At 38.3% G+C, this 19,084-nt stretch overlaps 1 protein-coding gene across 3 annotated transcripts in view; it reads right to left on the bottom strand.

Annotated features, from left to right (window-relative positions):
- Positions 1-6,145: 6,145 nt before the first annotated feature.
- The window catches only part of PEX5L (peroxisomal biogenesis factor 5 like), a 121,268-nt gene continuing 108,329 nt past the window's right edge, over positions 6,146-19,084 (bottom strand). For all 3 annotated transcript variants that reach the window (XM_049802133.1, XM_049802136.1, XM_049802134.1), the window contains 6 exons: positions 18,482-18,625; positions 17,559-17,629; positions 16,181-16,378; positions 14,271-14,436; positions 13,741-13,898; positions 6,146-12,992 (listed from right to left, as the gene is read on the bottom strand). In XM_049802133.1, coding sequence (XP_049658090.1) covers positions 12,788-12,992; positions 13,741-13,898; positions 14,271-14,436; positions 16,181-16,378; positions 17,559-17,629; positions 18,482-18,625 — 942 coding nt within the window. In that variant the 3' untranslated portion in view covers positions 6,146-12,787. The remainder of the gene's footprint in view (positions 12,993-13,740; positions 13,899-14,270; positions 14,437-16,180; positions 16,379-17,558; positions 17,630-18,481; positions 18,626-19,084) is intronic.

Here is a 19,084-nt window from a genome sequence, read left to right as displayed (position 1 = left end):
TTTTCAGAGTTGAACAAAAATAGCCCAGTTCAGCCCACCTCCTGCCTGTTCTGTACATGCATGTGTTGAAGACCACAAAGAAATATTTGCATCTTTGGTAACTGGGAGCCAGTGTTTTCAACCAGACTCCAGACCACTTAGGAGAAATCATATTGCATATAAAGTTGGAGGAAGGGGGTATGTCAGTGTTCTTCAAAGCAGAATGTCTTATTTGAGAGATTATTTTTGGTACAGTGAGAAAAGTCAACTAAAGTTATATCTGTTGGAATTCAGTTTTATAGTATTTTGGTTTGCCTTTTTGATATGTAAACCTAAGAAACTAATGGAGATGGAAGCAATCTCCTGTCAGTGTCCTGTATATTTTCTGCCAAAGAGAAATAGTAGATTTTATTTTTGCAGACATAGGTTTTTTCATATTCTCTTGGATGTTTGTTTTGCGAGTTCTTCCAACAGATTCAGTATTGCAGATGGCTAAAAGAAGCAGACTTTCTGACTATAAAATTAAATGCATACCCTCAGGAAGGGCAAGGCTATTGTTTAAATTTTATTTTCTTATGAAGGAGGTAAAGAAGGGGTAATGTCCTATTATATTTATTTCAGGGAAATTTGCATCTAGACCACTCACATTCCAGCTGAAATCAACTCCCTGACAAAGTACTCACAGTGCAATTGTGCTTTCTGCCAAAGATTGCTTATTTAGTTCCATCCATGAGTGAGGGAAATTGCTTAGTAAAATAGCTGATTTATTGATTTGCCCCTCTCTCCTCCCTCCCTTTAAAAAAAACCCATCCAAAACCCCCAAAAATCAATAACAAAAACCAAACAACAAAGGAAACCCCCACTTTGAAATGATGTTTCAGCTTTCTTAAAACTTGCAAACACACCAATAATCTGATTGCTTCAACAGACACCTTCTAAAAGGGGTTTTATATATCTGGCAGGGATGAAGGGGTGGGTAGGTAGGGGCTGGCCTTTCCTGTTTTGTTTCGTTTTGTTTTCTTTGGGTTGTTATTTCACTTTGTATCACAGACAAGAATTTATATGTGGGTTTTTAAATTGTATTTGAAAACACTAATTCTAGAAAAAATACAATGGTGAGTGCAAAACCTTTCATGATTCCAAAAAAACCCCAAAGGCTTATAGTGTTGGCCACTGCTTAGAGACTGTTGCTGGAGTTGCCTCATATAATCTTACTGAGCCCTCAAAATAAATTGGAACAGTCAAAAAAAAAAAAAAAAAAAAAAATCCTCCTTACAGAGAGAGGCAGGGAGGTGTAATTACATTTTCTCTGCAGTCAGTGCCTGCAAGTTTAATAGCAAAATTCAGGCAGCTACACACTACAGAAGAGAGCGCAAATTAAAAATCTGGTTATGAGCAGGGCATTTTTTCCAGCATTTGGGGAAAAATAGTTCTCCCTCTGGTCATATAGCCTCATGCAGAGCCAAAAAAACACTGTTGATTTTTTTAAATCAATTTTTGATCTTAAAAGATTATGAGAGAAATTCTAGTGCAATAATTCTGGAAATGGTGCCTAATTGCTGGGAAAGCTTCTGGCATTTAGTGCCCTTATTGACACAAAAGAACGGCGGCATCCTAGCACAATAGTAAGTGGCTCCTGTGAGATTCAACTGCCTTGTAATTACTGAGCCACCAGTTCTGGACAAAATAAAAGCTGCCAGAAATTTTTTTCCTTTGTCCAGGTTTTGAGTATTTGTGTATTTCACCAGAAAATGCCAGATTTGACAATGGGATCAGCAAATTATGCAGTGATACATCTTCTATATAAAGTGAAAGAACAAAACTTCCATGTATCTATGTTTGTGGTTTTTCATTCTGGCAGTACAAAAAGGACAAAAGGCCTCTTTTCTCTCTTTTCTCCCCTCTCTTTTCTCCCCTCTCTTTTCTCCCCTCTCTTTTCTCCCCTCTCTTTTCTCCCCTCTCTTTTCTCCCCTCTCTTTTCTCCCCTCTCTTTTCCTTATTCAGTTATATTCCAAGGAAGTTCAGCACAACAGCTTCACTCTTGCCTCATGAACTTAAAGGGCTATTTATAAACTAACAGGATCTGGTGGCCACTACCTTTTTATTTAGAAACCTTGGGTAAATGAAGGCCGATAGATTACTTCACATGTTCATTATTAAACTGGAAACATGGCTGGTCTCTCATAGGATTAAGGATGGAGCTTGGACTCTTGCAAACCGTTTGCCTGGTACATCCCAAAACTGAAATAGCTGTGGGACTGATAGACCTCAGTTAATAGGAGGTACACTTGATAAACTGGAAATGGTAAATGAAAGGTGGGAGCCATTTGCTGGCTGTGATAGATGAACTGTAGCACCTCAGCTTCTGAAATTCTTTTCAGTTCATCACTCTTGTGTACTGCCTGCCTAAACTACCAAGTGGGTCAGAAGTGCAGAGAGCAGTTTAGGTGAAAGGCTTATGGATCTTCTAAAATTTAGTGCTTGAAAATATGTTAAAAGTTCTTCAGCTGTTTGAGGAACTACTTCAATATTTCCCAAAGTAGTGGCTTCCCTCCTTTTTCAAATGGCCAGTTAAGTCATTTCACTTTTGCAATGGGCTATGTGTGAAGAACATCATGAATCTGCAGAAGCAGGATGTAAATTCCTGACTCTTCAGCCTAATGTGGGGGAGAGGACTTTGGTTTTTTAAACTTAAGCATTCAGAAGCCACACTCAAACAGACTGTACTGAATAGATGACTAATTTATCAAGCTTTGCCTGCTAAAATTTGTATGCAATTAATTGTGCTGGCCGAGGCCTCAGTGCACAACCTGTCCACAACAGTGGACAGCAGCTGATGGGGAAACTCCATGTGTCTGGGTAGTGTAATAGCTGTTAGGGGGTTAGGTGTGCTGAGAGGTTCTTGAACAAAAAAAGGATGGAGGAAGAAAAATCACTGTGAGCTGTTTGAGACAATCTAAGCTGACAATTATGGCAAGCCAGGAGTTGGCAGCAAATAATAATGATCTTATTTCTCCAACTGATTTTTACTTTTTCATGTGATACATTCAGGTTAGGAGAGTGGAAGGAAGAAAAACTCAACAACTTTTCCTTGTTTTCCTTTTCCTCTCTCATTCCTAGCAGCGTGCTGGATCCAGTAGACCTCTCATTCTTATTCACAATTTCCAGTCTCCAAAACATATGCAGGCACAAACTCCTATTTAATCTTCCTAGCTAAAATATAATTAGGCTAAAAATTTAATTTATTCAAAGCTGTCTTTTAAAAACAAGTCTAGTACTATCACTTTTAATTCTACGGGGTTCAGTGGCATTACTTCTGACTTACTTTGGTGTAACTGAAACCAGCATTAGTCCAGTTTCTTTGATTCAGACAGCCTCCACTGGGTTGTAGAGTACATTCTGAATACAGCTGCAACCAGAGCTCATTAGATTGCTTTAGAATTATCTCCAATTCATTCCTGTTGTTCTCCATCCTGGCAGCAGCCATTTTTATCATCTTTGCTATTTTCATGCAATGACAGACTATGCAAAATATGTAACTGGACTTAACTTTTTATTCTTTTCTCATCACCTTTCCTATCTGAATGGTTGAGGTCAGTTTCTGATTTCTATTCACTCCTCAGTGATTTTACTGTTGTATTCTGGAAGTGTCTGTACCGGTTTACTTTGCACCATTCAGAGTTGTTTGCTTGAAGCACTGTTAACAGTTTGGAGAATATTTGTCTGAGATCAGAAAGGTTGTGAAAGACATTGTTGCAACTGTTTTAAATTAAAAAGAAATATTCTCACATCTTGTGACTGTGTGGATTCTTGCTTCTTTCTTTCCTGTCTGAACTGAAGAGGAATAGACTGAGTATGTTTTGGTGCTGCTTCTTTTCTTACTCTTTGTGGTCATGTTTGGTGTTTTACTGAAAAAACCTGCATAGGGAACAAAAAGATTTGTAAGAATTTTGGTTTCTTATGACTCACGGCACTTCTGTGGATTGAAAAAAAAATAAAAATCCCCAAGCCCTGAGTGGGTATAAAACATGATCAAAATAGAAAATAGGATTTAAATTGATTGAATTTTTTCTTTTTAACCTTTAAGCCGGTTGAGATTATTTGAACATGAGAGTTGGCAATGTTCATGTGGAAGAGTGTTGTCATTTCACCCCCAAATTCCTGCTTTAACTTGGTCTGTAGTTCCTCATACTCATTGAGAAATTTCACCTGCTGTTCAGTAAAGAAGTCTTTTTTCCTCATGTGTAACGGCTTTACATAGCAGTGTGACCATTGGGACTCTTTGGCAGATGCAATAGGCCAAAAAAGAAGACTGAGGCATGGCAAACCTTTCATCTTTTTATAGGATCATGGGACAAGGAACTGGAGGAGAGGTAAGAGGTAAACCTACTGGGCTATAAGTGACATTTCCTGACATGAAAGTAGAGGACGCGTGAAGTGTTGGATGATAAGAAAGGTTAAGATGGTTCAGCTCCTGAAGTCCAAATTTAATGATCTATCTTGGTTTCTTTTCTATCACAGATGTCCTTTGTGACTGTGGCAAGTCATGCCATACTGTGTTCACTCCACTTGTAGCAACTGGAAGAGGTGGGAGAATGTGGCTCCTTGTACAAGCTAAAGGGCTGTGTTCAGACTTCATGCAAGAATTTCCTGTATAGGATTTGTACCTGCTAACTTTTTGCCGACTGCTTGTGGAAGGCAGAATTAGATCACTGACAAGTTAACACGGCCCCAGTCTCTGCTCCCCTTCACTAAAATGGGAAGTAACACCTCTCTGTCCCTCAGGTGTGCTACAAGCTTAATGTGAATAAGGGAGGCACTGACAGCTGTGGTGAAAGACTAATGCCATAAAAATACTGAAGACAGATAGTGCATGACTGACAGCTGGTGTGGAGTAGGTGATTATGTTTTCAGACTTCTTTACCGGTATGCTTCCCAGTGATTTTGTTGAGCAGTTCTGTATGTGGGATTTGGCACTAATGCTTTTCTCCCAGCCACTGTCTTCGGCTTCAGGACTGCAGTGCTGTGTTCCTAGTCTGTGTTCGCTACAGAGCACATAACTAATGGGCTTTCCTGCTGCTTCTTTGTTGGTACATTGGCGCGGTAAGAACTAAACTAACCTTAACATCTCCTGGCAAAACACACCAGTGTCAAGAGCACACATTACTTGCATCGTAAGTGTTAGTGTGTTTTTAGTCTGTTCCCTTTTCTTCTTTGGTGGAAAGTTCTGGTTAAAGCCATAGACAGTCAGTTGGCTTTTCTGAAAGAGCTTTCCTTCTACAGGCAAACTGTGGCTCTATCTTCTGGGTTTTTTTCTGGAGCAACCCAGATGTCCACTGAAAGAATCAGCCTTCAGATCCATGCCACTGTTGTCCTGCTTTGTCAATAGCCCTCTGCTATAACTGTCAAAGCCCCCTTCCTTGCTGGTTGTCATCTCTGTCCACAGCGGTGTACAGGAATTTTATGTCCTTCTCGTGTCTGTGCTTATGTTAGAGTCCCATAGTAAAAGCATAAAGATTGATGTCATTTCTACTCTGTCACCTCTTTCACTTCATCACATGAAAGCCAGAACGGAAAAACACTGATAGTCAGCTCCCACTGTGGTTTATGGGAAGTTGCTTGAGTAACAATTTCAATCACTGAAAGTTGGGGGTTTTGGGGGTTTGGTTGTTTTGGGTGGGTTGTTTGTTTGTTTGTTTTCAGAAAGATTGTGTTGTAATATTATTACTTCTGTTTTAATTTTGAGGTGTGCAGTTGCATGATCTTCAGGAAAAATTCTCATCTACTTTTTTTCCCTTTTTCCTCATATGGAGTATATGCGCAAAATGGATTGGGCCAGACCTCAGCTAGTATAAATTCCAGTTGTAAGTATAATTGATCAACATGTTGAAATAAAAATAAATTATAAAAATAACTCTACCTCATAGTAATGATGAATTTATGAAAAATGGTAATGAAAAAAGTGTCTTCTGGGCTTAATTTTTAAGCAGAGAAGGATGTTCACTTCGTAAACAATAGGATAGAAGACCTTATAAAAAAAATCCTTTCTTTCAATTGGAGAAGTAGGTTCCTCCTTTCAGTTCAAGTAATTATAGTCAAGACCATTTTCAAATTGAAAAGAGATTTTGAAATATTTGAAGCCACAGACAAAGTTTATTTTTTAAAACATATTTAAAAATTGCACAGTTATAAATACAGGTAAATAAATACAATTTAGTATGTGGAAAAGAACCCAAGGAAGGCATGCTTCCATTACAGTACAAAAATACTACATTAAATGTGGTGCTCTGCGATTAGTCGTCTATGATCTTAATAAATTTAACACATCCAATATGCACATCATTCATTTTTGAGGAAATAGATTATTTTAAACAGCAGTGCAAGGAAACATTGAAGTAAAGCATCAGTAAACTACAGGTCTGTGTTTAATATTATACACAGCTGATAATGCACTAAGTATACAGAGGCAAAGTTTACCTGTAGTAAGAAATTAATCTTTTACTCCATGTGTACTTATACTCAGATTCTCAATCTGGGTCAATATGAATGTTTGGAACGGAATGTAAACATTCAGGTGTAGGGCTGAACTCCCACCTCCGCATCCACCACCCACCTCACTGCTAAGCCTTGCACCTACACTTAACTATCAACACAAAAAGTTAAGTGAGCAATGTAAGTCTTTGCAGCAGCAGGGCTCTTCAGATGGCCTAGGCGAAAGTATCTGCCAACCCTATAATCTCTTCTTTCCTGTATGTTGGCTTAAAAATAAAGCCAAAAAAACTGATGCAGGATTGCAAAGGTTTTCAAACAGTTTACAGCATATAGAAGAAGCTGCGCAGAATGCCTCTCAAAACTATATAGTTTTATTTTACTCTAGATATGTTATACTCTGATATATAAAATATATTTATAAATGTTTTGATTTTTCTGAATTTACAATAGATTACTGATATTAAAAAGGCTATTTAAATTGAAGTTCTAGCCAATGTCAATGTCATTCTGTAAATGTGGAAGGGGAAAAAAGATCAAAGCACATTGTCTTGACCGTGAAAGCTTGCTCAATAGGCTGTCACATGTGCAAGCATTTGTAAAATTACAGCTTATTTTTAGGAAAATTTAGATACCTTCTGTCTCTTTCCTATGCCTAATACCTATTACTTTGTGGGCTGAGGCTCTGAAACTTTCTGTGGATTCTGTGACATGCTCATTTTTCATTTTGCCTATGTTTGTTCAAAGTGTCAGTGATCTATTCGTGCATGGTACTTCTTTTCTCTGATTTATTTCACCAGTTCAAAACCAGTAGAACTATAATAAAGAAATCTGATTTTTAGCCTAGATGAGGTTTGAATAGTAGGTAATACTGTATTGCATACCCACCATTTTTTTCACAACATGCAGTGCATTTTGTCTATCACTTTTACCTGTGAATACTCAGTATTGGTACTATATAAACATTTATTACATAAATTCACTGTACAGACTGCTAAGCTGACAACACTGGTGACCAGAAATCTCAGTTTTTCAGCTGTGGAGTTTATTCACGTGAAGTAACTAATATGTCCCATTTTGCAGATGCGCGTTTGGGCAAAAGAGATCTACAACCAATTTATGTTTCACTCCAATTCTCACTGGCTCCAACAGGCAATGATTTAGGCCTCAGGCTTTTCCTCCATGGCTGCCAGTAATTGTATTGGTTATTATTTCTGTCATGGTGGCTTTTGTGTTATGGAGGCCTGTGCTCTATGGATGTTCCTAGGATCACCTGGCTGATCTGTTGGTGTTGTCAGGGTCCTCCTTTTCATCTGACAGACAAGCCCACGTTTTCTAAATTGGCTCATTAGCTCTTCATGCTTAACTTGATGTTCTGAGCTTTCAGCTGAGTTAAGTGTCTGCAGCTGAAATCAGTGGATGCAGCAGATACTCAGATCTTGAGAAGTTTTACATCTATGTATTTCAAACAGGACAGTCAGACACTGAGCTGCCTTCAGAGCTAGTGGGCAAGTTTGAAAAGCCTGGCCATGGTAAGTGTAGACTGAGACAATAGTTGTTTCACTGGTTCTGGGAATATTTTTCTCTGGTTTGGTGCTATCTGGCTTAGACTAAAGAAGAAAATGTGATGATCCAAACACACAGCTTCACTGTGAAAGCTGTATATACTTAGCTTTTTATTTCTTAAGAGGATACTAAAACATCTCTGCAAAAGCTGTTACTACAGATGTCTGTCATTAACTAAACACTTGAAGCAAACATGAAATCCGCAACACAAAGTGATTTCTAAGGATGGGATTTAAAAGGGGCTCTCCATTTGGTCTAACCTGTTCCAAATAACATGAACAACTCACTTTTGAGTTTGGCAGATGCAAAGTACTTTTAAAATATCCCACAGAAGATACCAGTCAATAGTTTAAAAATACCCTATGTGTGGGCCTTCTGCATGCATTCTGTAAACAAGTAGCATTACTGCATGCTTTGTGATAATATTTCAGTGTGGTTATTTGTTAATGTAGTTGCATGCAATATTGTCATGTGAGGTTTTGTGTCATTTGAACTTCCCCCTCAATATTTTTACAAGTACTGTGATTTATCGGATCATAAGAAAATACCATTAAATACAGATATGTATATGTGTTTACCTAAAGATCAGATTGATTCTTCAAACTGACATAAACCAGTCTATTGCAACAAGGTTTCTGGAGTCATCACAGTTTAAAGAGGTCAGCGAGAAATGAGCCTATTGCTTTCATCGCAAAGCGTCACTCTATAAATAATCACTTTGATTTCAGTGCCTGTTCATCATGGTATCAGAGGCCAGCCTTCGTCCGGTAGCTGAATACATGCATATAAGCAGATCGGGCAAAGTGCTGAGCGCTCCTGTGAAGACTACAGACAGTGTTCAGCAGCTTGATGGATCAGACTTATAGGTCATAAATATTCATAAAGCTTTGCAGAAAGGGACAGTCACAAGCTGGGGTTAGGAAAACATTTTTTAATTGCATGAAGTATAAGTAGAAGAAACACTTAAAAACTTGGAATCAATTACCTGGCAGTGATAAATCACCTCTGGAGAAAGGGGAGTAACAAGAAGGGAAAACAGGTGGGAGATGGTGATAAATCGTTGCAGCACTTTAATATGGCATCACCCCATAGATGCTCTACAGTTGTTATCCTGAAATGTTTCTGAGTCTCTTCTCTGCTGAAATTGCTAGTGTCTATGTGAAACTGCTTCCTTAGACCTAAGCAACCTTGTGTTTGCATGTTACCTTTCAATTTACACAAGTAGTGACCTCACCCGTGCAGTCCATGAGACAGCGGCACTCCCCTGCTCTCAGGTAGTGCCATCAGATGCAGTGGCTGTTACTTGCCCATCTTCCTTCCTTGCACACCTGGGCAACTCAGGGATGGCAAGAGGTTTTGACTTGGTCGAGCTCACAGGGAGCACTAAGAACAGGACCCAGATTTCCCGTCTCTCACTCTCAGGCTCAATCTGCTACTGTGCAGCAGCCGCCTTATTTATCCTACCTCATGCTTGGTTAGAAGTATGAGTAGATGAATTTCCTCTTCAGGGTGTTAATATGCTGCAGCCTTCTCACATGTTTCCTCTTGCTGTTTCAGGCAAATATATATGCTTGCCACTGAATATTTAAGAAACATCATGAGGAGGTCAGATGAAAGTTTTATCTAATCCTCTCTTCTGCACTGACAGTGCTTGGCAGTGGGGGACTAAAGGAGGACAATAGAGCCCAGAATATTGAAGAAGTCCCCAGAAGTACCAAGAGCTGCTGAGCCTGACCTGTTAGAGTGAGGTGAGCTCAGTCATCGGCCACTCTGCCACACAGACCAGGCCAGAACTGGTGGCTAGTGTGAGGAGATGTGCCACCGTCCTCTTTAAGTCCATCTGCTTTAGTCTTTCCCTCACGCAGTGTCTTGGTCAGCAGTACATGGTTAGCTAGCTATAGGCTATCTAAAACAGGAGAGAACAGTTGGGATAATTTCCAAGAGTGTGGACAATCTCTTTGGACAGGCTTTGTAGCCTGCGTCCTGTACAGCAGAACTGCAGTGCTTGTGAAGAATTGGCAGCCTGAGTATCCCCTTGGGAAGCAGAGCGGCCCTGGTGATTTGTTTCTAGGTTTACACAGATGGCTTTCCTTGTACCCATCACCCGGGTGTGGACATGTATCAGCAGATGAATGCAGTTTTGAGCAGTGCATCCCCGGATAAATCAAAGGCTACCTACTTTGTCTGTTCTTTTGGGGGAGGCTGGGAGTTGCAGTAGGTTTTCCAAATAGAATTGCTGTGTTACTTGTCCACGTGCTAGAGGAGGTTTAGTGAACTAGCATCGGTATCAAATGTCACTTGTCATTCTGACTCTGAGAAGTCAAGCAGTTATTTGTGGTTGTTTTTTTTTTTAATTTGGAAGGTATAAAAATAAAGATCCTGAACAGCTAATTCCTCTGGATAAGCACTGATTCTCCTACACCACAGCACAGAGGATATTCTAGAAGAATTTGTGTGATGGCAGGGCATCAAGCAAAACCTAAGCACATATGCACTTGCTTTACAGCCTCTTCTCAAAGCTGCCTCCCTTCTCTCTTATCACTTTCCAGATTCAATTGCACTGCACCTTCTGCTCTGCCTTATCAATAAAGAACTGTCATCACACATCGCTGTCAAAGCAAAAGAGCAAACTGTTGTCAGCAGATATGCATACAGCAGCCCACTTAGCTAAAATGACATTCCCAGTCAGTCCATGATAACTGATCCTTAGAGAAAGTTGCAGGAATCAGTTATGAAACACTTGATAGATAAATAGGAATATATAGGTAAGCAATGAATTAATAAAGCACTGTTAAAAAAATTCCTGTAGCTATTTCAGTATCTCTATTCTGTGGGAGAGAGTGACGAGTAAGCCTTTTATTTTTTAATGATAATTTATTTTTTCTGTTTAACAAACTATAGTTGGTGATTAGATGCAGTGATTACACTGTCTTACATGGAATTTTCCTTTAAGTGGTTGCTCAAAATAACAGACAGCTGCAAGAAACTTCAGGTTTGTACTGGTGAAACTGTCCAATTGCCACAGAACTTCTTTCTCTGTGATCTGTGCAGTTGGATTTTTTTTTTTTTTTTAATCCAAATGACTGAGCTGGATTTTTTTTATTGCTGTTTATAGGAAACATGCTATTTGTCCCATTTTAACATATTCCAATAGCTACCCTGCACATTGAATTCCTGACCACAGATCAACACAGTAGCCATCTAATTACACTTTTTATCTTTTGCTATTTAAGAAAATTTTTAAAACCATCAGCAACTGAAAATTATCCCCTTAAAAATTTCCATTCCTGTCTTTGATTGGCAGATTCACCTTGAGCTAAATGTGTTTGACTGTAGCCAAATCAATCCATTCATCATGTGGCAGTGTAGTGCCCCCAATACTGTTCCCTATTCATCCAGTAAGGGAAAATTAAGATGGTGTATATATACGTATATTTTGAAGCAGCTACGAATACTGATGTTATCTAAGGATTTAGTCTGCTATCATGGAGGTCACTGAGACCTTTGCTACTGCTTGCTGTAACGGCAGGATCAAATCTGGGCGTCAATCCTACAAGCCCATAGAGACCAATTTTTTCCCTTGAGCGTGGTCTGCAGGCATTAACTCCTATAAAGATTTTTGTTTATTTGCAATAAAGATCTGTGGCTTATTATGTTCTGAAATGACATAATTCACATACAACATGTATGTGCATGCACATGCATGTATGTGTGTAGTACCTGATGGATGCATAATAGAATAATCTTCCTAATAGATATTGCAGTTTATACTGTATTTGCATTTTTTAAACATAAGAATATTGAAAACCCTCTCATCACATTTCAGGAAATGATATTTGGTCCTCTATGCCAACAAGGCTATCCTGTACATTCTGTTGTTAGTAACTAAAATAGAAGCATAGCACTATTTTACAAAAAGAAAGATTAAAGTGCGTAAGTACATAGATAGGTGCAGATCCTGCTGTGAGCTCCTTTGAAGCAGACATACTCTGTCCAAGATCAAGGAGAGCTGGTTTAAACAGCAACAATTCTAGTGCAAATTACCACTTCTGCTGGCAACACTTGGCCTTCCCATATGTACCTGGCCTAATCCCACAGACCTCCATGTACAATGTTGCTCTTAACATTGCACATGGTTTACGACTTTATGAGCCTGCAGAATTAGGCCCAAATTAACCAAGGTACCTTTGGAAGCAAAAATTTTCTCGACTGCCAGCTAATAAATGTATTCAAAACAAAATACATCCATTTTACATGCATCTATTTTCAGAGCTATGTTAAAAATGGACCTTGAGCAGACTTTTCAACAAAGAAACCAAAGGATAGGGAATCCACGTTGTAGGGCAAAGTGATGTCACCATAGTGCGATGAGCTACTAAGCAGGTTCCTTGGATGCATTGTTTGCCATTCTAATGTGCAATAACGATTATCTAGGTTTGTTCTTAATATATTTTTCTTTGTATAGCTGCGTATATAGAGAGAGATACAGCTTGCACGGGATGAAGATTCTTCAGAAATGGCTATTTCATCTAGTTCAGGGCTGTCAGATTAGCTGCAGCTCATTTCAGTCCTTTGAGTTTCAATTTATTTACAATATTTTGTGCTTTTGAACTTTTCCTTTTTGAATAATGTCCGAGAGAATTCCCCTACTGATTTACAGCCATGATCTTCTGGAAAATGTGATCATTTTGATGAGTAATAAAAGAGTTCTCTGTTTCCTAATACAATTTAATCAATTTGTGGATATTTTCTATTACGGCTCTAGATTAAAAGCTCTTAACAGAATGTCTAGATCACCCACATTGGCAGCTTGAAATAGTTCTGGCTGGTCCATCATAGACAGAGCAATTCGAAGTGCTGCCCAGATATTGCCTGATAGAGCAGGATGGGGAACCTGTTGTTGATTCCTGCTCTTTCTTTGCAAACTGAGAGCAGTGAGAAAATTGCTGACAGCCTCTCTGTAGGGGAGAAGAAAAAAGAAACAAGCAATATAATTTGCTTCTCAACAAGACTAAAACTTTCTAAAGATCTATGCGAGACTCAAGTATGTTATTTTACAACGCAGTTCATCAGTCTCTTTGTGTTATTCTTGCTTGATTTTCTTTAAACAAGTGGACATGGCTTGTGGTAATGCAGAGCTCAGTCTATTCATACATCTGGGGATATTGTCTTCATTGCTGTGTAGCTCCCCTTCATCTTAACTGTCTTAAGCTGACAGTTGGGACCCTGGAATATCACCCTTGATTCCTGAAGGTTGTACCAAAAGTGTTTTTGATGGCATTACTTACTTGAAGCAGTTTAACTGAAGTTTCCCTTATAAAGACAGGTTCTTATATTTTCTTTTAGAAAAGCTTTTAAGCACAGGACTAAGTTTAAGTGTGAGAACAATCCCAATGATTATAATAAGAGTACTTGCACTTAGTGCTAAAAAAATGCTTAAGCGGCTAGCTGAATGAGGGATTTATTTTCTTTTGATAGACATTCAGCAATTCTGTTACATAGAATTTGTGGAACAAGAAAAGTATCATTGCTTTTCTAGTACTTTGTAAAAAATAATTACAAAATTTTACAATAGCTGAGATTATTTAGCTATATTCTGATTTTTTAAAATTTTTTTTTTTGGTAGATAGCTCCAGCTAGAAAACTGAATTTTCACTTGGTAGTAATTATCCCTGACTTTTTTGTTTACACATTTTTGTAACTTACCTGTATGCCCCTAGGTTTATGCAGCTTATCCCTAAATTGTATCTGGACCTAATGAAGCCGGGTTGTATTTCTAAAGCACGTGTGTAGGCCTCGACAGCTTCTTCGCTTCGATCCCCATTTGCTAAGGTTGCTCCAAGACGGTTCCATAATGTATAGTCCTGGTGAGAAAATGAGTTTTCTATTGTAGGTGTCAAAAAGAGACATAATAGCTTATTTTTGCTTGCAAAATAAGGAGGACAGCAGAAAATAACAGTATTGTATCTTCTCTTAATTGACATGGAATGTGAGGTTCTGCGTCATGATTATAGGCAACTTTATATAACTAGTCCAGTTAATCAGCATACAGCTAGAAATTGGACATGGACAAATCTGCTTCTAAATGGAACTACCTTGTAATTAACATTTCTATTTCAGGTATTAAAACTTTAATGGCTGAAGTGCCATCTCATTAATAATAGCCTGATCAAGAGGGGAGAAAGAAAATGGCCTGTAAAGCTAAATTCTTAAAAACGTAAAAGCATAAAACGTACCTCTGGCCGAACAGTTAAAGCAGCACTAAATGCATCTATTGCTCTGTTAAATTCTCCATTCAGGTGGAAAAGAACTCCAAGTCCCGTCTGCAAGTCAGGGTCTATCATATCACCGTTCTGGTGAGCGGCCTCCAGGTACAAATCCTTTACTTCTTCAAGTAATGAGCTAGACAAGAGTGAAAAATAACTTAAAGTTCCATGTTATAGTTCTTTACAAATACTGCAATATTGATTGCATAGCTAGAAATTAAAATCCTTGTAATGGATGTATCAGAAGTGATATAGTCCTAAAATTTGAAAATAAGCTTCTTCAACTTCATCGTGGCAAAGATTTACTTTCAGGTGCTGTTGTAAACTCGTGTCTGGAATAAAAAAGTTCACCTATATAATGAAGAGAACAAGTCGTAAGAGGAGCAGCTGAGGGAACTGGGGTTGTTTAGCCTGGAGAGAAAGAGGCTGAGGGGAGACCTTATCGCTCTCTACAACTACCTGAAAGGAGGTTGTAGTGAGGTGAGTGCCAGCCTCTCTTCCCAAGTAGCAAGTGATAGGACAAGAGGAAACGGCCTCAAGTTGCACCCGGGGAGGTTCAGATTGGACACTAGGAAATATTTTTTCACTGAAAAGCTTATCAAGCACTGGAACAGGCTGCTCAGGGAAGTGGTTGAGTTACCATCCCTGGAGGTATTCAGAAGACCTGTAGATGTGGCACTTAGGGACATGGTTTAGTGGTGGACTTGGCAGTGCTAGGTGTTGAACTTGATGATCTTAAAGGTCTTTTCCAACGTAAACGATTCCATGATTCTTTGAAGTCTATGAACCCAAGTGAGATAACATGAAGACTTATTAAAACTGTTAAAATTGCATGAGTTTCTCAGACATAAAACAGTTCTTTCCTGGCAAAAATAGTAGCTATTCTTAAGAGGAACAGATCAAGCGACTAGCCAAGGCCCCTGAAGAAAGATGCCAAAATTTAAGACTTCTGTAGGCTTCATAAAACTTTTGCACTGACAACACCAGATGTCAGCGAGATGAGGTCAGAGTAGAATAACACACTTAGCAATTAAGCAGAACTTGCATATTTTATTTTTGCTTATACTAAATTATCTTGTCAACCCAGGGCTTGTTAGTGATAAAGGTAAAACATAAGGCCTGGCGTCAAAATGACAAGCAGTAAGATAGCCCTAGAGTTTTAGTTCTATAAATCATGTTTATGCCTTTAATGACTTTATCATGCATCTTGAAATTCAGAGATACTTATTTATCAACCCCATGAAATCATGACAAAGGGCTGTCAACTCATGAATTTTTTTGTTATTTGAAATGGCTGCCAGCTCCCATTACAGTATGCTAGGCTGAAGGCAGATGAAATGACTATGCTGTCTCTGGTTAGAACCAGAACGGCTTTTAAACAAGCAGATGCTACCTCCCAATGTTTTCAGTGAACTGAAGCTATGTCCCACTGTAAAATGGCTATAATTCCTGGATTCGAGTGGCTTAGTTGGGGTATAGGAAATAGGACAAACAGTAGGAAGAACACACACATGTAGAGCCAGATGTACGCCTGGTATGGATTTGGAATGAATTTAAGAATGAGGATGCGGCATGTGGGAATACAGAGGCAGCAGACAGGGTCAGAGGAAAGTGATGGGAGTTGAGAGGAAGCATCTCTTTTTAGCTGGTTTGTTTTGGGTTTGTTTATTTTTTTTTACTTCCAGAGATGGCATAAGATATAGCCTTCTGTCGCTAAACCAAATGTCCTGAGTTAGCTTCCCACTCCTGACACTAGAGATATTGAGTCTTCCATCATAGGGAACAGGCTGGACTTCTATAGAGTAAGGGGGCACAGCATGCACCATCATTTCTAGTGATGTCATTAAAATTTCCACCATCAAGATTTACACTGAATTTACCTTTCATCTGATGTCTTGGACATTCTTCTGGTAAGTGCCGGGGACCCTTTCTTGCTTTTTACTATATACTTGTATTTTGGATTTTGCTTTATCCAGTTTCTTAGAGCTTGATAGGCTTCTTGTTGATGGCCAGTGTTAGTATAACTTACAGCCAGGGCCATCAGTGCTTTTAGGTTGTTTGGCTGTAGTTCCAAGCACCTAGGCAGAAAATAAGAATATATTGAGGGGGTTTTTAGCCAAACACAAGTCTTGAATTCATCCAAAATAATCTGTGTAAAAAAAATAAAAATAAATAATCATTTACGCAAGTAAGATCTACCCAACAATACTTTTAAAGAAGGGACTTTGTCTTATTTTTCTGTGATAAGTGCATTATGCATATGTATACACACACATATGCATGCACATTGCTGTGCATACACATTTATGTACATAAACATATGCATAAAAGTTTTGTTTTCATCCTTCTAATTATGAGTAAATGTAGGTAGATTCACTTTTATAATATCTGTCTAGTAAATAAAGAACAGCTTTATGTAAATTCAAGTGAACAGCTCAATCTTGTTTGCAGCTATACAAGAAAGTATTTTGAAGACAAAATTTCTTCAATCCTTATGAATCTTCTCAGTCATTCTGAATTCTCAGGTTTTCTTTGACAACGCTGGAGCCAATCAACTCAAGTAGTCTTCCTATGGTTGTATACCATTAACTGGAAACAGAATCTAGTCTATTTTATGAACATCACTGTTGCTTGTTTCAAAACTGCAGGGATGAGCAAACCCTAAATGAGGCAACCCCTTGGATTTCTATCCAGGTAAGATAAGAAGTTACATATAAGTAAGTTAGAGTATCCTTAGGTGAAATGACTTGATGAGAGGGCGCTTGGTTCAAATGGAAGCATGAAACCCCACTACAGACAGATAATAATAATAATAATGCTGATATTTTGGAACTGACATTTTACATACAAGCATACCGTGATAGTCACATCTCTATTGACCTAAAAATATTGTCAGTTTAGTATTCAGCAGCTGAAGGAAGCTCATTCCAATTAAGAAAACCTCTTCATTAAAGGACAGACTACAGAAAATATGCCAAGTGGCCAGAATATCAACAAGGCACTTTATTTGCATTATGCCTAATTCATGATTATCAGGCCATGTAACTTTTCTATTGTGCAACTACTTAAATTACTAGATTAAATATTGCACTATTTAATAAAACAGAAATATTAATCACTAGTCATCCCTCTGAAGTCAGTGCTTTACTTAGTTAACTAAGTGCTTCATGTTACAAGATAAGACTGACGTTAAATATACCTAGGCCTGCATTACCCAGTACTCATTAGACCCCTTATTTAGCAATTATCTTCATCTACCTTTGGAGGGCGACAATGGCTGCTTGCTCATTTTCATTCTCTGCCTGTGTTATACCCAGGAACTGCCAGGCCTGCAAAAATAATCATCGTTATTTTTGTGTTATTTTGTTATATATACCCAACTGCAAGCAGAGTTAAAACTAATATCAAAGTTAAGCAGAGAGGTGAGTGAAAACAGCAGATCTGTCTGGCACTAACTACAGATTTTTCTATGGTGTGCACACCAACAGTACAAATTAATGCAGTTTTGAATATCTTTGGGCTCGATAATATTTGTAATCAATGAATGCAAAGGTATTCTGTCAGTGTGTGATCACATGCTGATTTCTTAAATTTGAGTTACTGTCCATTTTAAACGTTGCTAGAATTTTAAGTTGTATAGGTTTAAAGGATTCTAGAGGGTCTGGGGATTCTCTTTGCTTTTCGAAATACTGCTGCTTAATTTAATGTAGCAATAGACTCAAAGAGACCTAGATACTTACACTGCAAATATTTTTCATGTTTCACAGAAAACAGGCATTAAATATATACTAATTGAAAATATCAATATTTCAGAAATTGATATAACTTTTAAAAATTTGTCAACATTCTTGTTAAATCAAAAATGTTCATCTTTTCAATAGCAATGTTTAAAAGATAGTTTGAAAACATCAGGAAAAGAAGGAAAGGTTTGAAATATTGTCTCTTTTGAATGCTTTTAAATGACAACTTGGAAATACTATAATTTCAAAAATAGATTCTCATCTTATGAAGAGCTCACCATTATCTATTTCAATGCATACTCCATCCCAAAACCACTGTTAGCGTTCAATCTGTTTCAGTCTGTCATGACTGGCAAGGTTTGGGCCCCAAAATCATTCCATCATTGCATGCTAAAGGGAGTCCCCTTTTCCTTTATCAGTAAAAGGCATATGAGTGAATACCTCTGCATCATTGGGTTCTTGTAGAATAGCAGCCTCCAGGTATAAGATTGTAACTGGCAGGTCACCTTCTTTCATTTTTTTCAGTCCTTCCTCAAAAGCACCAGGCCAATCTTTGAAGGGATTCTCAGTATGGAAATAATAACCCTGGAAAAGAGAGATAATGGACCCAAGATGAAGCACTGCAGCAAGGAATGGCAACTCTATAGAATTAAATGACTCACTATTTTTCAACTGGAGGTAAACATCCTTTGTTCTGTGAAAATGCTGTGAGCACCTCCATGAAATTTCAATGAGAAAAAGTGTAAAAAGTCAGCATCACTGGACCTTTATGTTTCTGCTCTCTTTTTTTTTTTTTACTTTGGCTCTGAAGTTGTACTTACTGGTACTCATGTTGGGCTCTCCTGCTCCCATCAAAGGTAATGGCAACAACTCATGCTGCCTGCAATAACAGCAGAACTGAACCCAGTACATCCAATTTGATGGTAAAGAGCACACATCAAGCAGCTGACTCCCTGCAGTGCTTGTAACCTGATGTCTCTTCAGTTAATACCCTGAAATCTTCAATTAACCTTCAAGATACAGAACAGCATTGCAAGCACCTGA

Source organism: Accipiter gentilis, chromosome 6 (genome assembly GCF_929443795.1).
Source record: "Accipiter gentilis chromosome 6, bAccGen1.1, whole genome shotgun sequence".
In the NCBI taxonomy this organism is placed as follows: Eukaryota; Metazoa; Chordata; class Aves; order Accipitriformes; family Accipitridae; genus Astur; species Astur gentilis.
Note: the sequence above shows the minus strand (reverse complement) of the source record. Positions and strands in the feature narration are given on the sequence as shown.